Raw genomic sequence first — 20,983 nt, 5'->3', positions numbered from 1 at the left:
TTATTTCTATACCATTGGTGTTCTCCTGGGGTTTTTTAAAAATCCATAAAGTCAGCCATTAATGGTTGTCGCGAGTACATTTGGCACCGCCACTGCCGCCACCGCGTTTGGCAACCATTGACTTAAGGCCTGTATGGGTGGTGCCAGATTTAGAAAATGTGTTGGTTTTTCCCCATCATATTTGTTTTGTTTTGGCCCAGCTTACTAAACGGCCTCGGTCGGTCACATATTTGGGGATTAGTTCGAATTAGGTTTAATGGAATTGAAAAGACTTTAGCTGCAAAGGTTATTGGCATTTTTTTAGAGCTGATGTTGGTGACTTTTCCGTTTCGTTTACTTTCGAAATGCTTCCAATTTAAATTAATTATCAATGGAGTTCATGGGAATTTTTCGCCAAACTCCTTCGTTCCCTGGGTATGATGTTGTAAATAAGATATTGGTTGTCTGTGCAAAAAGGATGGCTCGTGCCGTTTAAATTACCGAAAAATCGAAAATTTTACACTTGTAAACGCAACGAATTTTTAGTGCACCCATTTGAGCAATAGAGAGAAGACCCTATTGACTATTTCAAACAAACGGCAATAAGGTGTCTAAATAAGGGTGTCATTTCCTGTATTAAAAAAATTTTCCAACTACTAACTTCAATTGTCCTAAAGTCAATTAAATTTGTCCGATTTCTTTCGGCTGGGGAAAGGTGGTTGGTTTGGTGCATTACTCAGTGGCCTATGTTCCAATTGAATTTGGCGTAACTAAATACCAGCACGCGTCTCTGCAATGGTTAATTAAAATCTCATATAAGTTGACTGGCCCGATCGGCTGGTTAGGTGATGTTGAATCGCATTACTTTTTGTTCGTGAGAAGTGAGTTCAAATATTTGTTTTTCTTTTGTGGGAATTGAAATGAAGATATCTCTTCATATCCCATTTCAGTTGACAAGTGTAACGAAAAGCGTAAATGTTAATTGTATTCTTAACTTAATGAGCATCAAATGAAGCCTGGGAAATATGTGAGGGAATTGTAGGAATTTTTTGACGGTTTAGATGTGATAACTATATTAGGAAACTGGAACACGCCTTTTTTTCTGGCATATATTGTGAGAAAGAAAATTTGCCACTTTTCTCACATACACATTAACCAGATTGTTAGGTAAGGTGAAAATTAAAGTTTCAATCCGTACACCTAAGCCAGCAATTGGCTTGTGCGCTCTACATATCGAAAATTAGCTTAGAACAAGTAAGGAACTAAGTAATACCCCGCACCTACCCTATGCGTGGAAATTGGGCAATACCACTATATCAATTCTTTATCTAATTATGAACCGAGGTTGATGGACTTTGGCAGAGGTTTTCACATGAGTAATAAAACAATCCATACCGAATTTCAAAATTATAATAACTACGGCTCTATAAATGTAAATTGGGTGATGTATATGTTTCGGATCTATAAAGGTGTTTATCTAAACCGATTTTGACTACATTCTCTAAAAATGTCAACAGTTATAAGAGAACGGTTTGTGCCAGTTTGTGTTTGGTTCGGATGAAAAACGACTGCATTATTGCAGAATTTGGCAACTATATTTAAATCTGAACCGATTTCAACCAACATCCATACACATGGTAGAATTCACAGAAGAAAACATTGTGCACATTTTGATAAGATCGATTGATGAATGCGCTGGCAAAGGTTCTAGAAGTGAAAATCGAACAAAATGTATATATGAGAGCTTTATCTAAATCTGAATCGATTTCTATGAAATTCAATACAGTTATATCGCGAATCATAAGGATCGGTTAACACATGGCCACATTATTGCACTATTAGTACGAATTTGACGAACATGTGTATGGGAGCTATATCGAAATATGAACCGATTTTTTCCAATTTCAATAGGCTTCGTCTCTTGCCCAACAAATAAGCCGGTGATAAATTTGAACATGAACGAAATTACGATCTGCATAATTAAACTTGACAGACAGACATAGCTGAATCAAATCAGGAAGTGAATCTAAGTCCATTGGTATAGGTATCAATATGTCATCTCTCTTCTTTTTAAGTGTTACAACCAAATGTATTAAGTTGTAATACCCTGTAGCATGGTAGTGGTACATATGCGAGCTCGTCGCCTTTACCCTTAACTCGGACTATGCCCTCTGAAAGATTTCGTATTCACCAATATTGTTGTCGACAGTCTTCTAGCCCACATAGCCAAGACGTCTGCCCCCTCGTTCCCCTTTACTCCCCTGTGGCCTGTCACCTTAACGATGGCGATATTATCCTTATTACACTCCAAGACCGTCTGTGATCTTAAAGCCAGAGCTGTTATAACCTCAATGTCCAACTTATTGTCAGTCAAAATAATTAATCTCTACGTCCGCGCATTAGTACATCCTGCGATTGTCCGGTTTTCCGTTGCAGGACCGTGATATGTTCAAGCAGCTGGTAACCGAACTCCCCTAAGGACTTTCATGAACTACCACATAGCAATACGTGATATAGGCCATCCAGATTTTCTCGGAACGGAATAACTATGAGCACCATACGAATGGAAATTTGAGCTCCGATCTTTTTGGTGTCAATCGTTATCATGCTCAGCTCAGCTGTTAATGGAATGTTGCGTATGGAGTAAACGCAACTGTAGTCGCAGGCAATGAGCGTTGCCGAGTGGAGAGGATAGGCTCCGTGGCACCGGCTCTCGCTTAAATACCGAATGCCTATAGTGCTCGTTATGGCAAGACGAATTATTATCTCCTTTAAATAACCAATGTCCATAACGTTCCCATGGCAATCCGTCCCTACAGAAACTTAACGAAGCTCGTTACCTCCACATGCAAATGTGTTGCTACAACAACATCGTCGTCTCAATTATAGTGTGACCTGTTCCTTTTTTTTATCCTTAATTGTCGTAGCCGCAGTGGCTGGCTCATACTTAATTTGTGTGTCTATGGGTCGAACGTCTTAAAATGTTTCCAGTGCTTCTATGTCTAGAAACATATTGGTTTCGTAACAGTTAAAGTTTTGTTATTTCATCATGATTCCAAAGATATATGAGAAAAAAGTCCGACAGTAAAACGGTGACATTAAATAACTCCTCTTTCCTAATATATATCATAAAACGGCCAAGGGTTTTATAAAGGAGATTTTGTGGTGCATATTATGGCAAAACGGCTGAATGGATGTGAATGAAATTGGCTTCAATCGAAAGATAGTTTTCCAGAGAAGCGACAAATATATATGAAAATAATTTTCCTTAAAGAAAACTTATGAAAATGAGGAATTTATATTCAATAAATGAAGAAGAAGCGTAAACACCGCTAATTGTTGTTGATTCGTTAAAGGTGTGAATGCAAAACCTTAGACGGGAGTATTAGTGGTGAGAGTAAGAGAAACAAATGGTACGTAAGTATGAGTATCACTATTTAGGTAGGGGTGTTGTGGGGGTGTGATGTGCGTGGACCTACATGGCATGTAGGTCTGTCGATTTCTCACGTCTCGGCAATGGAGTGCGAAGCATTTGCATTTTTGTTGTTGTTGTTTGTATTTTTTCACAGCTTCTGACTCTGTAATTGCATTCTTTCTTCTGTCAGTTATCAGCTGTTACTTTTAGCTTGCTTTAGAAAAAAAGTGTAAAAAAAGTTTAAAAAAAGTATTTTTGATTAAAGTTCATTCTAAGTTTTATTAAAAATGCATTTACTTTCTTTTAAAAAAACGGAATTACTTTTTGGGCAACCCAATATATGTTTTGCGAGGATAGACAACAAAACAAACAATTTTATAACTACAGGTCATATGCAGTAGGTGACTTTTATAAAGGCTAGTTTGTGGTACATATTAGGGCCAAACGGCTAAATGGATTTTAATGAAATCGGCATCAATCGAAAGGTATTTTCCAGAGAAGTGCAGAATACATATGAAAATTAATTTTTCGAAGAGAAAATCCATGAAAATGAGGAATTAATTTCAATAAGAGAAGAAGAAGCAAAACTTAGCAAGTTGTTGTTGCTTTTTACTTAAGCATCCGTTTTTTGTGTGGATGCAAAGCCATAGGTGGAAGTATTAGTGGTGAGAGTGCGAGAGGTGACTGGTATGTTTGAAAGAAAGATTACGCTAAAAGAGGTCACTATTGGAGTGCAGGTGTGTGGTAGTGTGACGCGTGTGACCCTTCTTTGTGATCTTTGGCATGGAAGTCAGTAAGTAGCTAAAGCTGCAGCAATATATTTTTGTATGTTTTTATGTTCGTGTAGATATAGAATTACTTGCAATATTCAGATAGGTTAAAATGATTATCTGATGAAAACATGTTAAAATTTCAGGAGATTGTGTGAGGAATTTAGGTATTGTCGATATTGCAGATAACTATTATGATTTATGTGGAACATATCCATACACAATCAACAATTCAGCTTTTATAGACGTGTCTGGGATTGGCGAAAACTTAGTACTTGAAAATTTAAGGTCATTGAAGATAAATTTTATATTTAAACTCTTAGGTTTATACATTGGTAAATATATTGTTATTAGTCTGCACGGGTATTTGTTATCTATAGACTTAAACAAAAAAAATTGCCCTGCCACTGAAAAACCCAAAGCGCCATGTAGCGCGATCTGGTAATATGGGGTCTCGAATGGAAGGCAGAACGAATCTGACATACAAATATGACGTCAAGTGTTTAGGGGTCATCCTTATTCCTTAAACCACCTATCATGACAATGAGGGTTTTACAAGTACAGTATGAACCTTACTTGAAAATATTACAATAAGCGGCTCAAATTCAAGGTATTTGATAATAGAATAGTAATTTGACATGGAAATGCTGGGCAACAATCTCAAGGGCTTCCAAACCTGCTCGAAAGGACATGTTGCCGATTTAGCAATATCTGGGTCTAAACGAAAGGTTTTTAAGAGAAGAGTACGAACGTAACATGCAAACATTAAATAAGTGGCTGAGAGTCCGCCTTAAACCTTAGTTGACATGTAGCCCAATAATGGTAATATGATATTCATATGAATGGTATATGGCAGAAGTACATAAATTTGTTCCATCCACATGTAAAAACTCTACACGGTACGTATGGTAAGCACCTGAAATGGCTATATAATGTCAAGTTTCCAGCGCTTTCCCCTCCTTCAAGTCATACCAAACGGATATATAACCCGATAATAACAATATAAAATGAAAGAAGAGGGTTACGAATTCTACAAATAATAAATGAAAATAAAAAAAAAAAACATTTTGGGCAAGTGCTTGTGCTGCTGCACAATCTCAACTTCTTGAAATATGCACTGCATTCAACCGAAAGGTATTGGCTAGATGTATATGCCAACAACGTGGAGCATATAAGTCAAGATACACCCATAAGATTATAAATATAAGTACATTTTTATTCTGTGTGTTGTAGAAGGCATAGCATAGCGTGCTTGAGTGGGCTAGTATCATAACTTCTCTACCAGCATAAAGTTGATTCTTTAACATACGTCCACTCCTCTAGTTATTAGAAGATTGTATGAAAAAGAGGAATAAAAAAACAGCAAACTCTAAAAGAAATTAAAAAACTTCTACAATTGATTTCGAATGGCAAGGATACGAGTATGTGCGAATGAATCTATCTATCCCTGTTCATAATTGACAATTAATCATAATAAACCCTAATGTCTAGCCTTCACATTTGTTTACACTCAAGTCAATTTTTTTAGTCAAAGATGGCTGCAAGAAGTGCCAACATAGTCGGGAAAACTTTCTACCTAGGTCTTTATTTGGCAATTAGTCAATATTTGTTGACATACGTGGCCTCCAACAGAAAAGGACTTCTTTGCCATTTGGGTTTGCACAAAACAAACTAAACTCCCCTATCTTAGCTTGGTCATCAATCAAAAAATTTTCCTAGCAAAAAACCAAGAAAACTCAACTAGCATATACCGTTGTGTTTTTTGCCAATTTCCAATCGAAAGTTAACGTACCATAAAAAAGCAACAATTTCCGTTTTTCCTAGTCCTTTTTTACCTGCAGTATAAAGGACATTGAGGAGTTTTTTGTTTGTTGTTGACTGGTTCGGTTAGCATTCTATCATCATCGGATTTCAACAGAAAACCAATTAAGATTTGCTAAAACATTCTCGCTATCACTTCAGTGTAAGTTAACGATGCAGGAATACTGGATTTCCTTTCCCTTGGTTGACTGAATGGATGGATGATGATTGCAAGCATCCTGACAGTTGGTTGCAATGTGCTAGAGAGGGGGATAGGAAACGTTTATGGTTAGCAGGATATAGCGGTGTTAGCAAATGATACGTGAAAAGTGACAATTGACGAGATCGATGACGTTGGCATAAATTCGTTCTCTTCCTTGGCACCAGTTTTTTGCCGCATGAGTCGTGATGTATGAGCCATGGGAAAATTTGAGGCATTTGGTCAATATGTTTTGCTAATGTTGCAATTTGAAAATCGGTATTTTTTTTATAGGTAAAGCAGTTTTGAGTTAACTTCCTTGTTAAGATATTCCTTGGATATTTTTTAGTGAGAAATATATAGACCAATCTATTGAGAATATATGAGGCCTACAATGAACTTGAAATAGTTAAGGGCCCTAAAATGCACTATCGGACGTTGCCTACGTCATGGGGTGGAAATAAAAACGTGCTCCGGAGTAAGTTAAATTGACCAAAATTAATTTAAAATGCAATTGTTGTTTCAACTGGTGCAAGCGTACTTTTATTTCAATCTGAATTGTCGAAAGTCAGGGAGCTGATTGAAAGGGCTTTCCAGAGCGGAATCAAACTCATTGCATACTGGCCACTGAACTTTTTTTCTATGTTCAATGTTACACTGAAAATTGCAAAATTATGCACCATTGTCATTAACATGACCATTGTTGAATATATTGACAACATACGGGGATGATTTTGTGAATTTTTTGTTGTAACGGCTGTGGACAGTTCTGAACGTTTCATTAAAGAATAGAAACTTTTGTTAAATTAAATACGTTTGTACCTTTTTAGTATTTAGGGCGCAAAACAAGCCGATTACTGATATGTCCTTAGTGGTATGGAGCGGATTAATATTCGCACCCTCTTTTCTACCTAACCTATGATCATTTGTGGTTGATCTGAAAACATCTGTACACAAAAATTAGCCCACAATTTAAGATATATCCTTATTCGTATGATCTTAGCAATGAAAACGATCCAAAGAACCAAAACCTTAAAATAAGTATTGTATCTTTAAATCTAATATCCTATTTACTAACGAACATGGTCGTTCATATCAAATTTTGATAGCTGATTGATTTTTATTTGACTTCAAAGATGACAGTCCAACTATTATTTTGTGAAAATTTTTTTTTTAAATTTCGCATCATGACCTAAATAAATTAAACATTAAAGGCACTTCTATTTGTAAGACTACTTGGCGTCTTTGACTACGGTTCACTGCAGTCTTGTCCCAAGCACAATAGCCTAACTTTCAACGATATTTTGACCTTCAATTTAGATTTTTGGCTTTGATAACAAGACGAAAAGTTAAGTAATTATTAACCTACCATTTTAATAAAAAAAACCCTAAATATGAAGGAAAATATATTTCACCAAAGGGAATGTTTCCTTAAAAAGTTTGAAAATTGATCATTTTTAAATTAATTTTGCTAATCTTTGGCTAGAATCTTTAAAATTAGGACAATAATTTTTCTCAGTGTACTCTCGCCTTTGCCCAAAATACTTTTACTACGTTAGGTTATATATTAATCCGCCCTATGCCACCATGGACATACACCTTCATCCAGTAATTGGCTTGTTTTACGCTCTAAATACTGAACGTAACCTCAACCTTGGAGGCCACCGTAGCGCAGAGGTAAACACGTCCGCCTATGACGCCGAACATCTGGGTTCAAATGCCGGCGAGAAGATCAACAAAATTTTTTGCGGTGGCTATCCCCTTACTAATGCTGGCTACATTTGTAAGGTATTCTGTCATGTTAAAACTTCTCTACCAAGTGCTTATCATTGAGCTTAAACTTTAATTGAACTGCACTGATTGATATGGGAGAAGTATTCCCTGTTCCTTAATGGTATGTTAATTGGAAATTTAGTAGTAACCTCAAGCGCAGAGGCTGAGATTTTGGTCGTTCAACCGATCGTCTCGCCGGTCTACAGCTTTCGTCGCCCACACTCTTAACTCGGATCGCGTCGACCCAAAATGTTTTGGTTAAACCATGTTTATTGATCGAAGTTCTCTGGCCATCACTGCCAAATCATTACCTCTTACTCCGCTACGGCCCGGCACAAAAACTATGCGGATCGTGCAATCTTCAAAAAGCCGTTAATTTCCTTGAAGTGCAAGAGACTTTTCGTGACCTTGACGTACTGATTGTTATTGCTCTGACTGGCCGTCTTTACACTCGGAGTCGTAGCGTTAACACCACACCACTCGACTTTCAAATTTCGTCTTAGGTATCCGATCGAAGACCTCTTTCATTTCCAGTGCTTATTATTTACCGGTTCGTACCGGATTGACCCGATGGAGTCCTTAATTGGCTGCCGCCATAGTATACAACACACAGGTGTCGCATTGCGGCACGCTGTTTGGACTCGGATATAAAAAGGAGGTCCCTTATCATTAAACTACTTGAATCGGACAATACTCATTGATATGTAATAGTTTGCCTCTATGCCTTAACGGAATGTTCACAGGCAAAAATTTGCATTTCTGCATTAGCATTTATATATAAATTGTATAATATGACATAAACTTTGCACGACTTAAACGCACATACTAACCGAAGTCCTTACCTTATCAAATCTTATCCAAAAGTATTGAAATGTTAGCCATGACTTAAGCTAAACACGTCTATAGCCGAAACTTAAAATAAAGTCCCCTCCCAATCAAATGCAAGATACTCTCTAGAGAACTGTGTGAAAGATTAAATGAGAAGATTAATGAGATAATTGGGCCCTATTAATGCGGCTTTAGACCTAGTAAATCCACCATAGACCAGATATTCACACTGTGCCAAATCTTGGGAAAGACCAGAGAAGGAAAAATCAACACCTACCATCTCTTTGATGACTCAAAGCCGCTTTCAATACCCCTTTACGTTCAAAACTATTTCAAGCCATATCTGAGTTTGGTATCCCTGCAAAATTAATAAGACTCTGCAGGATGACACTTGCTGATACACCTTCCTCAGTAAGAATAGCAAAGAATCTCTCTGAACCATTCAATGCCAAACGAGGTTTCAGACAAGGAGACAGATTATGATCTCTTTAATATCCTGCTGGAGAAGATTATACGAGACGCAGATGTGATTAGATATGGCACACTCCTCGAAAGAGAACACATGATGTCATGGGTCATACAAGTAAAAACTACAGCCTTTAAAGAATCGAAAGAGAGTCAGTTAAAATGGGTATGAAACGAAGTAAATGGTATCAACTCTTAAAACGCCTTCTACAACTGATCAGATAAATGGAGAAAGTTGGGAACCACAACTTTGAGATAGTCAGCAACTTTATCTACCTAGGCACCGTCGTAACTGAAATGAACGACACCAGTTTTGAGATATAGCGAAGAATAATACTGCCATACAGATGCTACTTTGGATTCAGTAAGCAGTTTTGAAACAACGCCACCTCTCGACAGACGAAGATCACACTATACAAGATACAGATATTATCCGTATTGATACATGGTTCTGAGGCATGGGTACTTGTGAAAGCAAACGAGGCAGTGCTTCGAGTGTTTTAGAGAAAGATTTGTTTGCGTTAATGGAGAATATAGGTGTCATGTGAACCACAAGTTGTATGAGATGTATGACGACGATAGCATAGTGACAAGTATCAAAATACAACGTTTGCGTTGGGTTGATCATGTTGTCATAATGAATGAAGAAGCTCAAGCGAAGAAGTCTATTGAGGCGATTATGATGGTACACGCAAACCGGGATGACCAAAAGCCGGATGGATAGATCAAACGGTGGGAGACACCTTGAAACTTGGTGCCAGAGGTTATAGAAGGAGCGCAGAAGATCGAGGCGCTTGGAATGCTATTCAACGTTCGGCTAATGGGACAAATGTTTTGTCATAGCCAATTAAAGTAAAGTAATTTTCGTGACAATGACGACATTGGAGCTATATCAAAGTCTGAACCAATTTTAACCAAGCTCTCCAGATATTGTGGTAGTCATCGAGAAAAGCGTTGTGCTACATTTTGGGAAGATTGGTGTTTAAATGTGTTTGCAGTAGCTCTATATCTAAACCGATTTCTATAAAATTCACCAGCAATGTCAAGAGTCCTAAGAAAGTCCCATATTATTGCAATATAAGTCCAAATCGGACGAACATATATATGGAAGAAAAGTTTCGCCCATACTGCTTAGATTTAGATTTTAAATTGTTTTCTATTCAATTTAATCTCAGAAGTGTTAAATAGATTATAAACTATCCTCTTCAAAAAAATATATCAAGAGTTTTGAAATTGTTCTGTACCCACAACTTCTGAACAGATTTTAATGTTCATCAGTGTTGCCGTACTCTTTAGATAAGTAAAGTGAACGATGGCGGGCGGGGTGGTGACGCTCAATTGGCATTTAACTTCATAAACAGAAACGCAATTTTATCACTCACATTTGACAAAGCGTAAAGCTGTACGTGTGCGTGTGTACTTTGCAAAAAAAAAAAAAAAAAAAAAACAAATCACACACACGCAAACACTCAAAAAACTGGAACTTTTCTCATAAATTAATATTTGCCCATTTTTCTTATTGTTATTTTTGTTGTACTTCTGTTTGTTGCTGCTATTGCCGTGCGTTGTTTTTTGCTATTCGCTCGTTTTTGGGGTAAATAAAAATTTTTGATTTATTTTCTTGCCATTTTATATACACACAGTCAAATAATAAATATACAAATGTACGATAAACGAATGTGTAGGAATATGCGTCTAGAACAGTGTGCGTGTGTTTGTCAGTGTGGGGGAGGGCTGGCATTGGGGGTTCATTTAACATCCATACAAACGTGATGTTATAATTCTTCCATTATTATTTTTATTGTGGGGGTGGCTTAACATTCATTTAGGGTTGCCATGCTGCAAACACAGTAGAGTAGTACCAACCAGTCTATATTTATGTAATATCACCACACTGGCATTAAACAAACACACATACATGCACAAACAGCCAGTTATAGATACAATACCCTCAACACCATGGCACTGTAAGAGAGTACAAACAAACAAACTGTTGTCAGAAGTACCCACCATCCAAGTGGGTGGGTAGGGGGAAGGGGTAGCGGCAGCAGCAGCGGCAGAAGAAGAAATAACATTTTCAAGTATTGTACGAGTATGAAAAGTGTATTTATACCGGGGTATTTATGTATTTTATAATTACTGCACATGCGTATTTTTGTACTTAAATCCCCTCAGAACAAAAATTCCCCCGCCCCACCACAAACGCCACACTAAGTTCCTTCGCTGTTACTGCTCTACCCTGCCATACCAGCTATACCCTGCCATACCAGCAGCACCAAACAAAGGAACACCGAAACCAGGACATTTGTTTCGGGCAAGTGAAGAAGCATGGGGGAGGGGGGAGCTCTTATTTTATTTCATTGAGGGTAAACATTTTCACAAAAGGCAACAAAAACGAAACATAAAGACTGCCACCGAACAAAAAAACACAAACACCAGCAGCGGCAAAATAAAGATGGCGTTCTCCAAATAAATACATAAATATCTTGTTTTGTAAAATCTACACAGATCATGAATTCGCAGAGATGCCAGAGGAAATGCTTGATGCTAGGGGGGTTGCTCCCCAAAAACCAAAGAAGGGAGGGTGCTACAAAAACAAAAAAGCCAAAGCCAAAGTACATTTATTTTCATTTAAATCAAGAAAACATGAGCAAAACAAAATTTGATTGAAACAGCTTAAAATTTAATATTAAAGTTTTGCCGTAGTAATCGATTTATTTTCGTGTAGTTTTGTTTATAGCGTGGCATCTTCATCGTCATCATCATCTGTTGCCAGTTTTGTGGGCGAAGAGTTTTGAGGCGAAAAAAGGAAATGCCCTTTTTCCGTTAAATTTTTTGGTTAAAACTTTTTTGACATATTTCTGTAAAATACCGAAAGTTGTTTTTGGTTCTAGATAAAATTTGGGTCAAGTTTTTTGGCAACTAAAAATCTTTTGAGGTAAAATGCTAAAAAGTTGCCATAATTTAGTTCATATTGGCGAGAACAATTTTTGAGGGTTTAATAATGCAACTTACCCAAAAACGTAAAGGAAAACGTTCAGTTCAGCCGCACCGAATCTTCTATATTCTCCCCTATAGATCTCATTCAAAAATTTGATATTACAATTTCTTTGCGCATAAAGTAATAAAGACCCTACCTGTCATGATTGTTTAAAGTTAGAACAGAAGAACGACTGTTTTATGCGACCTCTCGAAGAAAAATCTACTTTTGTGCGACCTTTTTCGATATTTTCAACGGCTATCCGAAACTGAATTTTTCGCGGTAAGATCGATTCAAAAGTTCCTCTTGCTTATCTCAATTGATCTTCAAAACATTGGAATCCTGCTCAAATTTTTATTGTTTTTATCTCTCTCTCTCCCTTTCTTAGGTGTGGTTCAAAAATCGCCGTGCCAAGTGGCGTAAACGTGAACGCAATGCCATGAATGCTGCTGTGGCTGCAGCCGATTTTAAATCCGGTTTCGGCACCCAATTCATGCAACCCTTCGCCGATGATTCTCTCTACTCGTCCTACACTTACAATAATTGGACCAAGGTTCCCTCGCCGTTGGGTGCCAAGCCCTTCCCCTGGCCAGTCAATCATCTCGGTTCGATGGTCACCACGAACCATCATCAAAATTCGGTGAATTGTTTCAATACGGGAGCGAGCGGTGTAGCTGTTAGCATGAATAATTCGATGCTGCCTGGTACCATGGGTACAAATTTGACAAATACAAATGTAGGCGCTGCTCCCTGTCCCTATAGTACACCTGCCAATCCATATATGTATCGTGCAGCCGCTGAGCCCTGTATGACCTCCAGCATGTCGTCGAGTATTGCCACCTTGCGCCTGAAGGCGAAACAGCACACCACAGGCTTTTCGAGTCCCTATTCGGCCCCCTCGCCAGTCTCTCGCTCCAATTCGGCCGGCCTCTCCGCATGTCAGTACACGGGAGTGGCTGATGTTGTCTGAGAAAACGCCCTCGGGGCCCTGCTGAATCAACATCAACACCATTTGCATAACTTCTCGGGCACCCACAGTGGGGGCGGTGTAGGTGGCAGCGGCGTTGGGGGCAGCAATGGCAACCACTGCGCTAATCTCAATTCAAATTTGCAGCATTTACATCATAGCAACAACAACTCGCTACTGCACAACAACAACTTGCTAATGGACCATCACGATGGTGGTGACACAAAGTCACCGCACGATCATCACCACAACGATGTTGGCGGCAATGGTGGTGGTAATAGCGGCGGCGGCGGCGGCAACTCTAACGGCCTGATGAGTTCCAATGGCAACACCGACGGTGGCGACGATGATGAAGATGTTATCGATTGAATTCAACTGCAGATCACTTAACTAACCTCCCCCTCCCAAAGAAATCCTAAAACCATTATATAAAAGCGTCCCTCAAGCGAGGAAAATATCAAAAATGTAGTTCTAAGACTTTTGGAAATAGTTGAAGGAATCAATCAACGTTTTTTTTTTTAGCAAAAGAGTATAAGAAAATAATTGTTATTTGTAAAAATGAGCGTAAAACCCAGTGAAAACACACAAATTGAGAATAATTTTCTAAGGTTATAAAGAAATTGTAATTTATAAGAAAAGCGGCAGTGTCTTGGTCTTGTGTGGCGATTCGTTTTTCTTTTATCGAAAACAGCTTTCTGGGTTGCCAAATGATTTGCCTAGCCAAACCATTGGGTCAACTCTGCTGCCTCTCAAGCCAAGGCAAGCCATTGAAAATGTATTTTTATCAAAAATACTTAAAAAAGAACAATAACTACTTTAAATGATTTTCATTGCAAAAATTAAAGAATAATTAAAAGAAAGAGTAGGCAGAAGGAGCCTCAGTCAAAAAAAAAAAAAAAAAAAAAAAAAAAAATACACCTTATTATGTTCTGGTCATTTATGTTCAATTTCGTTAGTTAAAAGTCATTTCAAAATTGAAATCATTGTAAATATTTATAAAAAAGACCCCTTAGGATAAACCTATTAAACCAAAAAAAAAAAATGATTTATGCCAAATATTTTATTTAAATTTTTTTTATTTACTTCACTACACTCTCATTTAGATTTGATAGTTTAGCTGATTTTTTGCATTTACTTACTTAACTATCTCTTGTCATTATCTTCTCAAAGTTAGTCTTTATTTGTGGTACACTCTCTTTTTTTATTTCCCTATAATAATTACATATTATTATTGTTTTCTTTTTCCTATTTAAATAATTATTAATTAATCATAATTAAAATAGACTTTTAAAAAACTATAAATAATATTGTAAAACAAAGTCAAATATCGGTAATGAAGTAAAACCGAAAAACAAGAAACAGAAAATGAAATACAAAAAAAAAAACAAATTAAATAGATATAGCTGAAACACTTGAACAGCTACACCTTGAGTCACACTTACACTTAAAACATACACATACACCCACACCCACAAACCGGAAACAACAGTTTTTAAGAAGTTGTCTAGTCGTATATAAACCGAAGAAAGTAATAATAATAATTTAAAAATAAAAACAAACTAAGAGACCCCACAAAAACCAAACAAACCAAAAAAAAACACATAATTAATTTTTAAGGAATTTAATCAAAACACAAAAAAATGAAAGAACAATAAAAATTTAATAAAACCCATAACTTTGATGTTATTGATTTACATTATTTTTTTAATATTGAAATTGGGAATGGAGGACTTAAGGATTCCAAGTAAAAATTACCTCTGTCAAAAGATTTTCTTTGGGAATTGGGATAGAATAACTTTCAAATTTATTACTCAATATAGAAAAAACTGTTACATAACAATGGCCTTAATATCGGTTAACCCCAGCCTAACAAAGGAAGCCACCGTAGCACAGAGTTAAGCATGTCCGGCTATGACGCTGAACGCCTGGGTTCGAATCCTGCGGTGATTTTCCCCTCCTATTGCTGGCAACATTTGTGAGGTACTATGCCATGTAAAACTTCTCTCCAAAGAGGTGTCGCACTGCGGCACGCCGTTCGGACTCGACTATAAAAAGGAGGCCCCTTATCATTGAGCTTAAAAATTGAATCGGACTGGACTCATTGATATGTGAGAAGTTTGCCCCTGTTCCTTAGTGGAATGTTCATGGGCAAAATTTGTTATTTGTTAGACTAACAAAGATGACAAAGAATCTCTTCATTGAGGATTTGAATTTGGTGGGACTTGATTTAAGTTTAGAATACAAACTTAAATCAATACATCAAGGGGTAGTTCTCTACTATATACATACATAAACTACAAAAAAATATGGCCTGAAGCAGAACATAAAGCTCATATGCTTGAAGAGTGTCAAAACTCAAAACAAGTAACCGTGTGTTAAGTTCTGCTGGGCCGAATCCTATAAACCCCCACCATGGATCGCATTTGTCAATTTCTTTGGACAGTTTCTCTTTAAAGGCAGAAACTGAAAAAGGATAATGGGAGGACAATAAAGAACTCCCCACGAATTTCTTATATGTTTGGATAGCAACTACACCCTCTAGAGGCTCAAAAAATGTATTCGGGAGACCGGCTTTTATTGAAGCTACATCAGGTTTTGAACCGATTAGAGTCATTATGGCACATCTGTTAAGTCATAGGAAAAGTCTGTGTGAGCCAGTCCAACCGGATGAGCGGGCTCCCGAGAGCAAAGCAAACGCAAAGTAAACGAACGAGAGACAAGCAGCGCCAGCCGGATAAAGGAAAGTACAAAACACCACCACACCGAAGCTGTGCAGCAAAGCACATGTGGTGGGCTGGTTAAATGGTGGTTTTTATACCCTCAACCATTGGATGGGGGTATACTAATCTCGTCATTCTGTTTTTAACTACTCGAAATATGGGTCTAAGACCACATAAAGTACATATATTCTAGATTGTCGTGACATTTTAAGTCGAACTAGCCATGTCCGTCCGTCTGTCTGTCGAAAGCACTTTAAATTTTGAAGGAGTAGAGCTAGCCGCTTGAAATTTTGCACAAATACTTATTATTAGTGTAGATCGGTTGGGATTGTAAATGGGCCAAATCAGTCCATGTTTTGATATAGCTGCCATATAAACCGATCTTGGGTCTTGACTTCTGGAGCCTCTAGAGGGCGCAATTCTCTTCCAATTTGACTGAAATTTTGCACATAGTGTTTTGATATCACTTCCAACAACTGTGCTGAGTATGGTTTAAATCGGTCCATAACTTGATATATCTGCCATATAAACCGATAGTGGGTCTTGACTTCTTGAGCTTTTAGAAGGCGGAATTCTTATCCGATTTGACTGAAATTTTGCACATAGTGTTTTGATATCACTTTCAACAACTGTGCGAAGTATGGTCCAAATCGGTCCATAACCGGATATAGCTGCATATAAACCGATCTTGGGTCTTGACTTCTTGAGCCTTTAGAGGGCGCAATTTTCATCCGATTTGGCACAAATTTGTGTTTTGATATCACTTTCAACAACTGGTTTAGGTATGGTCCAAATCGGTCCGTGATAGCTGCTATGTAAACCGATTTTGAGTCTTGACTTCTTGAGCCTCTAAAGAGCGCAATTTTCGATTTGGCACAAATTTTGTACAACAGCTCCTCCCATGGCCTTTAACATATGTGTGCAATATGGTCATAATCAATCTATAGCTTGATACAGCTCCCATATAAACCGATCTCCCGATTTTGCTTCTTGAGCTCCGAATCAGACTATAACTTGTTATAGCTCCTCCTCCGTCCGTATTCATTATTCTTTCTTTGCCTAAAATCAGATACTGTGCAAACAACTCGACAGATGCGTCCATGGTGGAGGGTATATAAGATTCGGCCCGGCCGAACTTAGCACGATTTTACTTGTTTGTCTTGCTTATGGATATATTGCCTTTCAACCACAAATTTATACTTTCGGTAGCTGAGATTCATAATAAAATGTTGCAAGAAAATTAACAAATTTCGTCATCGCCTTTTGGACAAAAGTTGTTCTTTGCAAATTGCTTTTTTTCCTGTGTAAAGTTTTTGCACAAGTAAACACAAACAAAATGCAAGCCGATTTCAAACACATATTGGGCTTTTAACGACGTCATGGTTCGGTGTGCGATATCCCAGTAGATAGTACATCGGCTTAGCAAACAGGAATAGGTGGATCAAATTACGGCAAAGATTACTTACATTTTCGAAAATGTAAAAATAAAATAAAAGTAAAATTTTCTCATTCTAAACATAGATTGCCATTCAAAATAGAAATCAGGAAAGCGTTCAATCTTGATAAAATATATCAAAAATGTATTTTATGGCATATGAATAAACAATATAGAAATTTAAAAAAAAAATCGATTCAGATTAGCTCCCATAAGAGACGTAGTCTTTTTTTTTTTTTTTTTTTTTGGGAGGCCCACCCCCCAAAATCGTCGAACTTGTGCGCAGTAAAGGAAAAGTCTATTGTTTTGTTTCAAAATTTAAAACGCTGATGAAGATCACCGGCGGTGGTCGAAATATTGGTAAAAACTACAAAAAAAAAAATTATATAAAACACCAACACCTGTTTTTGAATATTGTTCGATGACCTCGAGCCAAACCATGAAGAAAAAGTTATAAAATTCCAAAGGTCAACAATAAAATCACAGAAAATCGGAAATTGCCAAAATTCTTCTTTTACTGTGGAATTGGCATGGATACCTCTATTTTTTGAAAATTGTGATTGTTACTGGCTGCAGGAAATGACCCATCGACGGTGAAATGTGGTCATAAAGTCAGAGGCGACTTTTGGTTATCTTTCCGAATATCTTAGCTTTATAGTGAATGTTTCGGCGAATCAGCTTCAGTATTTTAATGAAATTTTTTCATTTGCGCTTATTTTTGCTCTCAAACAGTTTTACGATTTTAACAGGTTATTGTATGTGTCGGTCTATTGGTTTAAAATACTTTTATACATAAAATTGTACCCTAAAAAACTGAAAACATTAAGCGACTATAATTGTGAAATATTTAAAATAAATAAATTTCGACCAATTTTTACGAAAAACCATCTAAATTCTTCTTAAATGTGTCGCTAATTTCTTCTTCGAACTTTATTAAAATCGATCGAAAATCCGGTTTTGATGGAAAAGATGTCCGGTAAAAATTGCTATTGCCGTATATGCTTATAATTTGCATCATATCTTTATTAGTCCTAAAATATTCCTAATTTATCTTATATATAGAAATCAATTTGTGTTTGTTTGTAGGTTTGTTTGTATGTTTGTGTGTTCCTTATACACTCAGAAACGGCTGAACCGATTTTCTTGAAAGTTTCACAGATGGTGCATAATGACCCCGTGGGAAAATAGCGTACTACATTTTTTGATATCTGAAGGAGGGGCGGACCCTCTCCCTTACCATAATTTTCAAAAACGCCAGATTTCGGAGATGGGTGATTTAAGCGAAATTTTGTGTGTTCTCATATAGTACCCTAAAAATAAAAATTTGGTATCCAATTTTCGGATGGGGTACTTAGGGGGGCTGCCCCATCCTAAAACCTACCAAACATATATTTAGACTAATCACGACAATATGGGACTCAAATGAAAGGGACTTAAGAAAACGTATTTGAGATCCAATTGTCGTACCAAGTGCTAGGGGGACCACCCCAAGCCCCAAAACACCCCTAAATCGGACATATTTACCGACCATGGCAATATGGGACTCAAATGAAAGGTATTTGCGAGTAGAATACAAATCTGATATCCAAATGTGGGACCAAGTTTCTGGGAGTCCACCCCTTTCCCACAACACCCCTAACTAGGACTTAGTTACTGACCATGGCAATATGGGGCTTAAATAAAAGGTATTTGAATGTAGAATACGAATCTCATATCCAAATATGGGGCCAAGTGTTTGGGGGGCCGTCTCTCACCACAAACATCCCCCAAAGGGGACAAATTTCGACCATGGCAAAATGGGGCTAAAATGAAAGGTCTTTGGCAGTAAAGCACGAATTTGATATTAATAATCGGGAAAAATGTCTATGGGGCCACGCCACCCCCACAACACCACCCAAATAGTAAGTATTTTCTGACTATTGCAATATGAGGCTCAAATAAGAGGTTTTTTAAAGTGGAACACGAATCCGATATATATTCTCAAGGCCAACTCACAGAGTGGCCGCCCATCCCCCATAACACCCGCCAAGCCGGCCATGTTTTCCGACTATGGCAATATGGGGCTCAAATTAATGTTATGTGGGAGTAGACCACGTATTTGATACCAACATTGGGGGCCAACTGTCTAGCGGACGTCCCACCACCATAACAACCCCCAAATAGGACATATTTGCTCACCAAGACAATTTGGGTCTTAAAGAGAGTGGAACTAAATATTCATAGTTTTTAGGGCCAATACCCCAAACCGGACATATTTGCTGACTTTTCTAATAAGGAGTTTAAATGAGATTAGAAAATGAATTTGATATCCAATTTTGAGGGCAATGGCAATATGGGGTTCAAATAAATGATAAATATTGGGTTGCCCAAAAGGTAATTGCGGATTTTTCATATAGTCGGCGTTGACAAATTTTTTCAACGGCTTGTGACTCTGTAATTGCATTCTTTCTTCTGTCAGTTATTAGCTGTTACTTTTAGCTTGCTTTAGAAAAAAGTGCGCGAAATTTTGTTTACATTTGTTTGTTTGGCGTCAATTTTAATACGGAGCCCACAAAGGAGCATTTTCGTCATATTTTAGTTTATTATTTCCGTAAAGGAAAAAACGCGGAGCAGGTTGCTAAAAAGTTACGAGATGTGTATGGTGATAAAGCCTTAAAAGGAAGACAGTGTCAAAATTCGTTTCGCAAATTCCGTTCTGGAGATTTTTCACTTAATGTTGAGCCACGTTCAGGTCGGCCAAATGAAGTTGATGATGACCAAATCAAAGCATTAATCGAATTGGATCGTCATGTAACTGAGCGTGAGATAGGATAGAAGTTAAATATACCAAAATCAACCGTTCATTATCACATAAAAAGTCTTGGACTGGTGAAAATATATGGTATATTTTGAGCTGCTTCCAAGGAACCAAACGATTAATTCGGATGTTTACTGTCAACAATTGGACAAATTGAATACAGCTATCAAGGAGAAGCGACCAGAATTGGTCAATCGTAAAGGTGTCATATTCCACCAGGACAACGCTAGACCGCACACATCTTTGGTCACTCGCCAAAAACTGAGTGCATCAAAAGTTCCCGGCCAAGCTGGGATGCATCCACCATATAGCCCTGACCTTGTACCATCAGACTACCATTTATTTCGATCTTTGCAGAACTCCTTAAATGGTAAAACTTTCGGCAATGATGAGGCTATAAAATCGCACTTGGTTCAGTTTTTTGCAGATAAAGGCCAGAAGTTCTTCAGAGCGTGGAATACTAAATTTGCCAGGAAGATGGCAAAAGGTTATCGAACAAAATGGCAATTATATATTTGATTAAAGTTCATTCTAAGTTTTATTAAATTTATTTACTTTCTTTTAAAAAATCCGCAATTACTTTTGGATGCTGTTGGACGCAACGTTACGGTGAATGAACACATTTCGAACCGAACACTGATTTTGGTAATAAAATTCAATGATTTGCAAGCGTTGCTCGTTAGTAAGTCTATTCATGATGAAATGTCAAAGCATACTGAGCATATTTCTCTTTGACACCATGTCTGAAATCCCACGTGATCTGTCAAATACTAATGCATGAAAATCCTAACCTCAAAAAAATCACCCTTTATTTAGGGCATCATCCCTTTCCCAAAACGCCCCCAAAGGGAAAAA

General features: G+C 37.4%; 1 protein-coding gene across 1 annotated transcript in view; it reads left to right on the top strand.

Moving 5' to 3' along the window:
• LOC106096085 (pituitary homeobox homolog Ptx1) overlaps window positions 1-14,773 on the top strand; it is a 123,604-nt gene extending 108,831 nt beyond the window's left edge. The window contains exon 5 of the mRNA XM_059363382.1: window positions 12,598-14,773. Within this exon, the coding sequence (XP_059219365.1) occupies window positions 12,598-13,179 (582 nt within the window). The 3' untranslated portion in view covers window positions 13,180-14,773. The remainder of the gene's footprint in view (window positions 1-12,597) is intronic.
• Window positions 14,774-20,983: the final 6,210 nt, after the last annotated feature.

The sequence above is a fragment of the Stomoxys calcitrans genome, chromosome 2 (genome assembly GCF_963082655.1).
Source record: "Stomoxys calcitrans chromosome 2, idStoCalc2.1, whole genome shotgun sequence".
In the NCBI taxonomy this organism is placed as follows: Eukaryota; Metazoa; Arthropoda; class Insecta; order Diptera; family Muscidae; genus Stomoxys; species Stomoxys calcitrans.
Note: the sequence above shows the minus strand (reverse complement) of the source record. Positions and strands in the feature narration are given on the sequence as shown.